The 12243-nt window shown below is 46.2% G+C and overlaps 1 protein-coding gene across 1 annotated transcript in view; it reads left to right on the top strand.

Annotated features, from left to right (window-relative positions):
- The window catches only part of gbe1b (glucan (1,4-alpha-), branching enzyme 1b), a 393966-nt gene that overhangs the window by 255016 nt on the left and 126707 nt on the right, over positions 1 to 12243 (top strand). The window contains exon 11 of the mRNA XM_071358105.1: positions 9676 to 9786. Within this exon, the coding sequence (XP_071214206.1) occupies positions 9676 to 9786 (111 nt within the window). The remainder of the gene's footprint in view (positions 1 to 9675; positions 9787 to 12243) is intronic.

Genomic DNA, 12243 nt, shown 5'->3' with positions numbered 1-12243 from the left:
ACACACATCCTGTATCTGCGTTCAGAAATAGAACACACACATCCTGTATCTGTGTTCAGAAATAGAACACACACATCCTGTATCTGCGTTCAGAAATAGAACACACACATCCTGTATCTGCGTTCAGAAATAGAACACACACATCCTGTATCTGCGTTCAGAAATAGAACACACACATCCTGTATCTGCGTTCAGAAATAGAACACACACATCCTGTATCTGCGTTCAGAAATAGAACACACACATCCTGTATCTGCGTTCAGAAATAGAACACACACATCCTGTATCTGCGTTCAGAAATAGAACACACACATCCTGTATCTGCGTTCAGAAATAGAACACACACATCCTGTATCTGCGTTCAGAAATAGAACACACACATCCTGTATCTGCGTTCAGAAATAGAACACACACATCCTGTATCTGCGTTCAGAAATAGAACACACACATCCTGTATCTGCGTTCAGAAACACGTGAACACTTCCCAGCGCTGATATAAATGCATGAATTAACACGGTGCGCTTCGCTCGCTTTCCTCTAGCCAGACCATCCACGGCCCCTCCTCGGGGGACCAAACAAAAAATTATTCTGAAAAAATTGCAACCAGAAAGAACTCCCTCTCCAGATGAATATTGAACTAGCGCGTCCATGTTTGAAGCAGTGGCGTCTCCAGCGGCAGGCAGGGCCTGACTAATCCAGCAGAACGTTAAGGTTAGCAGACCGATGGACACGCAGGGCTGGGTCTCAGTGGTAGCTAGCGAAGTGGTATACAGCATGCTGACTAACTGACACGCACACACACAACTGACTGACTGGCCAGCTAGCCAAGCATTACTAAGGAAGGTCAGACTAGGCTGAGAACAGTTGGTATTGTGTGTGTGTGGGAGGGGGAGGTGTGTGTGTGTGTGTGTGTGTGTGTGTGTGTGTGTGTGTGTGTGTGTGTGTGTGTGTGTGTGTGTGTGTGTGTGTGTGTGTGTGTGTGTGTGTGTGTGTGTGTGTGTGTGTGTGTGTGTGTGTGTGTGTGTGTGTGTGTGTGTGAGAGAGAGGGGTAAACCCACTGTGCTGAGAGAGGCAGAGTACATTAACAATGTGTGAGAGGATACAGACACACACACTCACAGCATGTAAGAGGCTACACACAGTTTCCCTGTCACGCTCTTCAACTCTCTACACATCTCCTTTTACTAAATAAAGTAAAGTTTGACTCCAAGATAAAAGGCTGGGTAGATGTATAGTACAGCTTCACAGCATGGCCAAAATCCCCCAACCACCCACACACAGAGCAGGACGACACAGCCTCAGTCAGACTGTGGACTGTGGACTGTAGGCCGTAGCCTGTGGGCTGTAGACTGTGGGCCGTAGACTGTAGGCCGTAGACTGTGGGCTGTAGACTGTAGGCCGTAGCCTGTAGGCCGTAGACTGTGGGCTGTAGACTGTGGGCCGTAGACTGTAGGCCGTAGACTGTGGGCTGTAGACTGTAGGCCGTAGCCTGTAGGCCGTAGACTGTAGACTGTGGGCCGTAGCCTGTGGACTGTAGACTGTGGGCCGTAGCCTGTAGACTGTAGGCCGTAGCCTGTAGACTGTGGGCCGTAGCCTGTGGGCCGTAGACTGTAGGCCGTAGACTGTGGGCCGTAGCCTGTAGACTGTAGCCTGTAGACTGTGGGCCGTAGCCTGTGGACTGTGGGCCGTAGCCTGTAGACTGTGGGCCGTAGACTGTGGGCCGTAGCATATAGACTGTAGCCTGTGGGCCGTAGCCTGTGGGCCGTAGCCTGTAGACTGTAGGCCGTAGCCTGTGGGCCGTAGCCTGTAGGCCGTAGCCTGTGGGCCGTGGCCTGTAGGCCGTAGCCTGTAGACTGTAGGCCGTAGACTGTAGGCCGTAGCCTGTGGGCCGTAGCCTGTAGGCCGTAGACTGTGGGCCGTAGCCTGTAGACCGTAGCCTGTAGACTGTGGGCCGTAGCCTGTGGACTGTGGGCCGTAGCCTGTAGACTGTGGGCCGTAGACTGTGGGCCGTAGCATATAGACTGTAGCCTGTGGGCCGTAGCCTGTGGGCCGTAGCCTGTAGACTGTAGGCCGTAGCCTGTGGGCCGTAGCCTGTAGGCCGTAGCCTGTGGGCCGTGGCCTGTAGGCCGTAGCCTGTAGACTGTAGGCCGTAGACTGTAGGCCGTAGCCTGTGGGCCGTAGCCTGTAGGCCGTAGCCTGTGGGCCGTAGCCTGTAGACTGTGGGCCGTAGACTGTGGGCCGTAGACTGTAGGCCATAGACTGTAGGCCGTAGACTGTAGACTGTAGGCCGTAGCCTGTAGACTGTAGGCCGTAGCCTGTAGCCTGTGGGCCGTAGCCTGTAGCCTGTGGGCCGTAGCCTGTGGGCCGTAGACTGTGGGCCGTAGACTGTGGGCCGTAGACTGTGGGCCGTAGACTGTGGGCCGTAGCCTCTGGGCCGTAGCCTGTAGACTGTGGGCCGTAGACTGTGGGCCGTAGACTGTAGGCCGTAGCCTGTAGACTGTGGGCCGTAGACTGTGGGCCGTAGACTGTGGACCGTAGACTGTCACAAAAGGAGAAATCACAGCACCATGCAGATATATACTGTATTAATTTTACACACAGACAAGTGGAGAATCCATGCTGTTAATCCAGCCTTCCAGCTCCTACTGTAGTTGAGTTTACTTACTTTACTGTAGTTGAGTTTACTTACTTTACTGTAGTTGAGTTTACTTACTTTACTGTAGTTGAGTTTACTTACTTTACTGTAGTTGAGTTTACTTACTTTACTGTAGTTGAGTTTACTTACTTTACTGTAGTTGAGTTTACTTACTTTACTGTAGTTGAGTTTACTTACTTTACTGTAGTTGAGTTTACTTACTTTACTGTAGTTGAGTTTACTTACTTTACTGTAGTTGAGTTTACTTTCTTTACTGTAGTTGAGTTTACTTTCTTTACTGTAGTTGAGTTTACTTTCTTTACTGTAGTTGAGTTTACTTTCTTTACTGTAGTTGAGTTTACTTTCTTTACTGTAGTTGAGTTTACTTTCTTTACTGTAGTTGAGTTTACTTACTTTACTGTAGTTGAGTTTACTTACTTTACTGTAGTTGAGTTTACTTTCTTTACTGTAGTTGAGTTTACTTTCTTTACTGTAGTTGAGTTTACTTTATTTACTGTAGTTGAGTTTACTTTCTTTACTGTAGTTGAGTTTACTTACTTTACTGTAGTTGAGTTTACTTTCTTTACTGTAGTTGAGTTTACTTTCTTTACTGTAGTTGAGTTTACTTTCTTTACTGTAGTTGAGTTTACTTTCTTTACTGTAGTTGAGTTTACTTTCTTTACTGTAGTTGAGTTTACTTTCTTTACTGTAGTTGAGTTTACTTTCTTTACTGTAGTTGAGTTTACTTTCTTTACTGTAGTTGAGTTTACTTTCTTTACTGTAGTTGAGTTTACTTTCTTTACTGTAGTTGAGTTTACTTTCTTTACCGTAGTTGAGTTTACTTACTTTACTTTAGTTGAATCTACGTACTTCACTGCAGTTGAGTTTAATTTAGTGTAGTTGTGTACTTTACTGTAGTTGAGTTTAATTTAGTGTAGTTGTGTACTTTACTGTAGTTGAGTTTAATTAAGTGTAGTTGTGTACTTTACTGTAGTTGAGTTTAATTTAGTGTAGTTGTGTACTTTACTGTAGTTGAGTTTAATTTAGTGTAGTTGTGATCTTTACTGCAGTTGAGTTTAATTTAGTGTAGTTGTGTACTTTACTGTAGTTGAGTTTAATTTAGTGTAGTTGTGTACTTTACTGTAGTTGAGTTTAATTTAGTGTAGTTGTGTACTTTACTGTAGTTGAGTTTAATTTAGTGTAGTTGTGTACTTTACTGCTGTTTAATCTACTTACTTATTTCTCTCAAATGCTGTGCACAAATTTGTTTACATCCCTGTTAGTGAGCATATCTCCTTTTCCAAGATAATCCATCCACCTGACAGGTGTGGCATATCAAGAAGCTGATTAAACAGCATGATCATTACACAGGTGCACCTTGTGCTGGGGACAATAAGAGGCCACTCTAAAATGTGCAGTTTTGTCACACAACACAATGCCACAGATGTCTCAAGTTTTGACGGAGCATGCAATTGGCATGGTGACTGAAGGAATGTCCAGCAGAACTGTTGCCAGATAATTTAATGTTAATTTCTCTACCATAAACCGCCTCCGTCCTTTTTAAAGAATTTGGCAGTACGTCCAACCAGCCTCACAACCACAGACCACGTGTAGCCACGCCAGCTCAGGACCTCCACATCTGGCTTATTCACCTGCTGGATCATCTGAGACCAGCCACCTGGACAGCTGATGAAACAGAGGAGTATTTCTGTCTGTAATAAAACCCTTTTGTTGGGGAAAAATGAATTCTGATTGGCTGGGCCTGGCTCCCCAGCGCCCCTGCCCAATCATGTGTAATCCATAGATAAGGACCTAATGAATTAATTTCAATTGACTGATTCCCTTATATGAACTCAAACTCAGTAAAATCTTTGAAATTGTTGCATGTTGTGTTTATATTTTTTGTTCAGAATAAATCTAGAGAGAGGGACATGGAAAAATAGACTATTATAAAACGGGTTGTTTGGATCCTGGATGCTGATTGGACGAGCAGCATTCTAAATCGTGCTGTATTTACCGACACAGGTACACCTATGCCGGCTAATAATTCCATCGGAATTATCACTGAGATCATCATGATGATGTTGCTGTCTGAATCATCTCCTGTATTTATCTCAACTCTCACATTATTTCCCCTTCCACCCTAGCATTTAGTTTGGTACAGCGGGGGGGTTAATATAAGCATTTAGTTTGGTACAGCGGGGGTTAATATAAACCTAGCATTTAGTTTGGTACAGCGGGGGTTAATATAAACCTAGCATTTAGTTTGGTACAGCGGGGGTTAATATAAACCTAGCATTTAGTTTGGTACAGCGGGGGTTAATATAAGCATTTAGTTTGGTACAGCGGGGGTTAATATAAGCATTTAGTTTGGTACAGCGGGGATTAATATAAACCTAGCATTTAGTTTGGTACAGCGGGGGTTAATATAATCATTTAGTTTGGTACAGTGGGGGTTAATATAAGCATTTAGTTTGGTACAGTGGGGGTTAATATAAGCATTTAGTTTGGTACAGCGGGGGGGTTAATATAAGCCTAGCATTTAGTTTGGTACAGCGGGGATTAATATAAACCTAGCATTTAGTTTGGTACAGCGGGGGTTAATATAAACCTAGCTTTTAGTTTGGTACAGCGGGGGTTAATATAAGCCTAGCATTTAGTTTGGTACAGTGGGGGGGTTAATATAAACCTAGCATTTAGTTTGGTACAGCGGGGGTTAATATAAGCATTTAGTTTGGTACAGTGGGGGTTAATATAAGCCTAGCATTTAGTTTGGTACAGCGGGGGTTAATATAAACCTAGCATTTAGTTTGGTACAGCGGGGATTAATATAAACCGAGAATTTAGTTTGGTACAGCAGGGGTTAATATAAACCTAGCATTTAGTTTGGTACAGCGGGGGTTAATATAAACCTAGCATTTAGTTTGGTACAGCGGGGATTAATATAAACCTAGCATTTAGTTTGGTACAGCGGGGGGGTTAATATAAGCATTTAGTTTGGTACAGCGGGGGTTAATATAAACCTAGCATTTAGTTTGGTACAGCGGGGGGGGTTAATATAAGCATTTAGTTTGGTACAGCGGGGGTTAATATAAACCTAGCATTTAGTTTGGTACAGCGGGGGTTAATATAAACCTAGCATTTAGTTTGGTACAGCGGGGGGGGTTAATATAAACCTAGCATTTAGTTTGGTACAGCGGGGGTTAATATAAACCTAGCTTTTAGTTTGGTACAGCGGGGGTTAATATAAGCCTAGCATTTAGTTTGGTACAGCGGGGGTTAATATAAGCATTTAGTTTGGTACAGTGGGGGTTAATATAAGCCTAGCATTTAGTTTGGTACAGCGGGGGTTAATATAAGCATTTAGTTTGGTACAGCGGGGGTTAATATAAGCCTAGCATTTAGTTTGGTATAGCGGGGATTAATATAAACCTAGCATTTAGTTTGGTACAGCGGGGGTTAATATAAACCTAGCATTTAGTTTGGTACAGCGGGGGTTAATATAAGCCTAGCATTTAGTTTGGTACAGCGGGGGTTAATATAAACCTAGCATTTAGTTTGGTACAGCGGGGATTAATATAAGCATTTAGTTTGGTACAGCGGGGGTTAATATAAACCTAGCATTTAGTTTGGTACAGCGGGGATTAATATAAACCTAGCATTTAGTTTGGTACAGCGGGGTTAATATCACCCTAGCATTTAGTTTGGTACAGCGGGGGTTAATATAAGCCTAGCATTTAGTTTGGTACAGCGGGGGTTAATATAAACCTAGCATTTAGTTTGGTACAGCGGGGGTTAATATAAGCATTTAGTTTGGTACAGCGGGGGTTAATATAAACCTAGCATTTAGTTTGGTACAGCGGGGGTTAATATAAACCTAGCATTTAGTTTGGTACAGTGGGGGTTAATATAAACCTAGCATTTAGTTTGGTACAGCGGGGATTAATATCACCTTAGCATTTAGTTTGGTACAGCGGGGGTTAATATAAACCTAGCATTTAGTTTGGTACAGCGGGGGTTAATATAAACCTAGCATTTAGTTTGGTACAGCGGGGGTTAATATAAACCTAGCATTTAGTTTGGTACAGTGGGGGTTAATATAAACCTAGCATTTAGTTTGGTACAGCGGGCGTTAATATAAACCTAGCATTTAGTTTGGTACAGCGGGGGTTAATATAAACCTAGCATTTAGTTTGGTACAGCGGAGGTTAATATAAGCCTAGCATTTAGTTTGGTACAGCGGGGGTTAATATAAGCCTTACTGTTTGCCTGTTCGACCTTGAAAACAATGTTTCACTCTTGAATTGCGATCTCCCCTGGATACTCTACCACCATCTCCCCTGGATACTCTACCACCATCTCCCCTGGAGGCTCTACCACCATCTCCCCTGGATTCTCTACCACCATCTCCCCTGGATTCTCTACCACCATCTCCCCTGGATGCTCTACCACCATCTCCCCTGGAGACTATACCACCATCTCCCCTGGAGACTATACCACCATCTCCCCTGGATTCTCTACCACCATCTCCCCTGGAGACTCTACCACCATCTCCCCTGGATTCTCTACCACCATCTCCCCTGGATTCTCTACCACCATCTCCCCTGGATGCTCTACCACCATCTCCCCTGGAGACTCTACCACCATCTCCCCTGGATTCTCTACCACCATCTCCCCTGGATTCTCTACCACCATCTCCCCTGGATTCTCTACCACCATCTCCCCTGGAGACTCTACCACCATCTCCCCTGGATTCTCTACCACCATCTCCCCTGGATTCTCTACCACCATCTCCCCTGGACCCTCTACCACCATCTCCCCTGGACCCTCTACCACCATCTCCCCTGGATTCTCTACCACCATCTCCCCTGGATTCTCTACCACCATCTCCCCTGGATTCTCTACCACCATCTCCCCTGAAGACTCTACCACCATCTCCCCTGGATTCTCTACCACCTTCTCCCCTGGATTCTCTACCACCTTCTCCCCTGAAGACTCTACCACCATCTCCCCTGGATACTCTACCACCATCTCCCCTGGATACTCTACCACCATCTCCCCTGGAGACTCTACCACCATCTCCCCTGGAGACTCTACCACCATCTCCCCTGGATTCTGTACCACCATCTCCCCTGGATTCTGTACCACCATCTCCCCTGAAGACTCTACCACCATCTCCCCTGGATTCTGTACCACCATCTCCCCTGGATTCTGTACCACCATCTCCCCTGGACCCTCTACCACCATCTCCCCTGGATTCTCTACCACCATCTCCCCTGGATTCTCTACCACCATCTCCCCTGGATTCTCTACCACCATCTCCCCTGGATTCTCTACCACCATCTCCCCTGGAGACTCTACCACCATCTCCCCTGGAGACTCTACCACCATCTCCCCTGGATTCTCTACCACCATCTCCCCTGGAGACTCTACCACCATCTCCCCTGGATGCTCTACCACCATCTCCCCTGGAGGCTCTACCACCATCTCCCCTGGAGACTATACCACCATCTCCCCTGGATTCTCTACCACCATCTCCCCTGGAGACTCTACCACCATCTCCCCTGGATTCTCTACCACCATCTCCCCTGGAGACTATACCACCATCTCCCCTGGAGACTATACCACCATCTCCCCTGGATGCTCTACCACCATCTCCCCTGGATGCTCTACCACCATCTCCCCTGGAGACTATACCACCATCTCCCCTGGAGGCTCTACCACCATCTCCCCTGGATGCTCTACCACCATCTCCCCTGGAGACTCTACCACCATCTCCCCTGGAGACTCTACCACCATCTCCCCTGGAGACTCTACCACCATCTCCCCTGGATTCTCTACCACCATCTCCCCTGGACCCTCTACCACCATCTCCCCTGGAGACTCTACCACCATCTCCCCTGGATTCTCTACCACCATCTCCCCTGGATTCTCTACCACCATCTCCCCTGGATTCTCTACCACCATCTCCCCTGGAGACTCTACCACCATCTCCCCTGGATTCTCTACCACCATCTCCCCTGGAGACTCTACCACCATCTCCCCTGGATTCTCTACCACCATCTCCCCTGGATTCTCTACCACCATCTCCACTGGAGACTCTACCACCATCTCCCCTGGATTCTCTACCACCATCTCCCCTGGATTCTCTACCACCATCTCCCCTGGATTCTCTACCGCCATCTCCCCTGGATGCTCTACCGCCATCTCCCCTGGATGCTCTACCGCCATCTCCCCTGGATGCTCTACCGCCATCTCCCCTGGATTCTCTACCACCATCTCCCCTGGATGCTCTACCACCATCTCCCCTGGAGACTCTACCACCATCTCCCCTGGATACCATCTCCCCTGGATTCTCTACCACCATCTCCCCTGGATGCTCTACCACCATCTCCCCTGGATACCATCTCCCCTGGATTCTCTACCACCATCTCCCCTGGATTCTATACCACCATCTCCCCTGGAGACTCTACCACCATCTCCCCTGGATGCTCTACCACCATCTCCCCTGGATACCATCTCCCCTGGATTCTCTACCACCATCTCCCCTGGATTCTATACCACCATCTCCCCTGGAGACTATACCACCATCTCCCCTGGAGACTCTCTGAAATAAAATCATGTGAGAATGTGCTGAAGCTAGCTGGTGTTGTGTGGACAGACAGATGAGCTCTCTGATGAACAGTAACCCTCCAAAGTCAATGGGGATTAGAGATGAAGCTTCTCCACTCTCCTCAGGTGGCACTTCGACAGAGAGAGACACAGAGAGACACAGAGAGAGAGAGACACAGAGAGAGAGAGACACAAAGAGAGAGAGACACAGAATGAGAGAGACACAGAGAGAGAGAGAGACAGAGAGAGTGAGAGAGAGAGAGAGAAATATCCTGTGGTAACACCCCCAGCTTCAGTCATATTCTAGTCTCCCACTGGAGATCGGGGTTCAATCCCAGTCTCCACCCTTCCTACTGTAGTCCTATTGTACTCCTTGTGTATTATGAAGCTGTATTCAGTAATTCCTCTTGTCTTATGTTGACGTCTAGATTCTGAAGGAGTTAGCAGACGAGGCCTGGGACATGGGTAACATTGTCTACACTCTGACAAACAGACGATACGGAGAGAACTGCATCGCCTACGCAGAGAGCCACGACCAGGTAACGCAACCGTTAACCCATCAACACAACTCTTTATTCCTTCATTTAACACGGTTCTAGATCTCTGGTGAACTGGACACGGTTCTAGATCTCTGGTGAACTGGACACGGTTCTAGATCTCTGGTGAACTGGACCGCCCCTGGAAACAGTGGTTTGATCCTCCGTTTCTCCACTTCCTTTCTGTACTGTCCCTCTAGTCCAGGGGTGGGCAACCCCCCCCCCCCCCCCCTTTTGGCATGATTGGTGTCACACTTATTCTCCATCCCTAGCAAACACAGCTGATTTAATCAAATTGCATTCTAAACTGAAGATCATGAATAGGTGATTGTTGGAGTCAGGTGTGTTAGCTGGGGCCTGGTGCAAAGCTGAGGCCTGGTGCAAAACTGTGACCCTAAACAGGCCCTCGAGGACTGGAGTTGCCCTATCTCCACATGTACATTAAGGCTCGGGGACTAGTACAGTTCTATCTGCATTTTTGTCCAAATTTAGTTACTTATCTAACAGTATAACTTTAGACCGTCCCCTCGCCCCGACACGGGCGCGAACCAGGGACCTTCTGCACACATCAACAACAGTCACCCACGAAGCATCGTTACCCATCGCACCACAAAAGCCGCGGCACTTGCAGAGCAAGGGGAACCACTACTTCAAGGTCTCAAAGCGAGTGACGTAACCGATTGAAACGCTATTAGCGCGCACCACCGCTAACTAGCTAGCCATTTCACATCCGTTACACTTACATGGCCTTGTTCCGTTCAATGTTCTCCACCTATAAAATACTGTACATAAAATACTGTAAATGACACCATTCAAACCATTTGGGGTTTCGGCACTTTAAAGCCAATTTCTATCAGAATAATTTTGTTTTGTAGGTAGAACCTTATAGTCCCAAGCTCTCGATTTGTTACTGTGTCCGTCAATAAAATGTGTATGTACCGAATAATAGGCATATGTGTATAGTCCGTGGTAGGTGATAAGTCCCTGTCCTTCTGGTTAATGGATAAAGAGATGTACACCAACATGAGTTCTCTGATCTGTTTTTCTAGCTCTCTCTCTACACTACATGACCAAAAGTATGTGGACACACCTTCAAATGAGTGGATTCTGCTATTTCAGCCACACTCGTTGTCGACAGGTGTATAAAATCGAGCACACCTCCATGCAATCTCCATAGACAAACATTGTCAGTAGAATGGGCTTACTGATGAGCTCAGTGACTTTCAACGTGACACCCGCCATAGGATGCCACCTTTTCAACAAGTCAGTTCGCCAAATTTCAGCCTTGATAGAGCTGCCCCGGTCAACTGTAAGTGCTGTTATTGTGAAGTGGAAATATCTTGAGGCAACAGCGGCTCAGCCTCGAAGTGGTAGGCCACACAATGTCACGGAACGGGACCGTCGAGTGCTGAAGCATTTAGCGCTAAAAAATAACCTGGTCTGGGGCTGTTTTTCATGGTTAAGGCTAGGCACCTTAGTTCCAGTGAAGGGAAATCTTAACGCTACAGCATACATTGACATTCTAGACGATTCTGTGCTTCCAAATTTGTGGCAACAGTTCGGGGAAGGCTCTTTCCTGTTTCAGCATGACAATGCCCCCTGTGCACAAAGCAATGTCCGTACAGAAATGGTTTGTTGAGATCGGTGTGGAATAACTTGAATGGCTTGCTCAGAGCCCTGACCTCAACCGGCCGGATGTGATACAGCCTGGATTCTTGCCTTAGACCACTGCACCACTCGGGAGCACTGTTACCAACCCTTAGTAAAGTTTTGGGGGAATGGTGTTTGACCAGACACAATGCTATTTTACAGTAAACAAATTTACAACAGACTTTCAGCATGCTTATAAAAGGACATTCAACAAGCACAGCACTTACACAAGTGACTGATGATTGGCTGAGAGAAATTGATGATGAAAAGATTGTAGGGGCTGTTTTGTTAGACTTCAGTGCAGCTTTTGACATTATCGATTATAGTCTGCTGCTGGGAAAACATTTGTGTAATGGCTTTACACCCCTTGCTATATTGTGGATAAAGAGTTACCTGTCTAACAGACCACAGAGGATGTTTTTAATGGAAGCCTCTCCAACATAATCCATGTAGAATCAGGCATTCCCCAGGGCAGCTGTCTAGGCCTCTTACCTTTTTCAATCTTTACTAACGACATGCCATTGGCTTTTAGTAAAGCCAGTCTGTCTATGTATGCGGATGACTCAACACTATACACATCAACTACCACAGCGACTGAAATGACTGCAACACTTAATTAACAAAAGAGCTGCAGTTAGTTTCAGAACGGGTGGCAAGGAATAAATTAGTCCTAAATATTTCAAAAACTAAAAGCTTTGTATTTGGTACAAATCATTCACTAAACCTGAACTAAATCTTGTAATAAATAATGTTGAGATGACTCAACTGCTTGGAGTAACCCTGGATTGTAAACTGTCATGGTCGAAACAT

This window comes from Salvelinus alpinus, chromosome 21, assembly GCF_045679555.1.
Source record: "Salvelinus alpinus chromosome 21, SLU_Salpinus.1, whole genome shotgun sequence".
Taxonomy (NCBI): Eukaryota; Metazoa; Chordata; class Actinopteri; order Salmoniformes; family Salmonidae; genus Salvelinus; species Salvelinus alpinus.
Note: the sequence above shows the minus strand (reverse complement) of the source record. Positions and strands in the feature narration are given on the sequence as shown.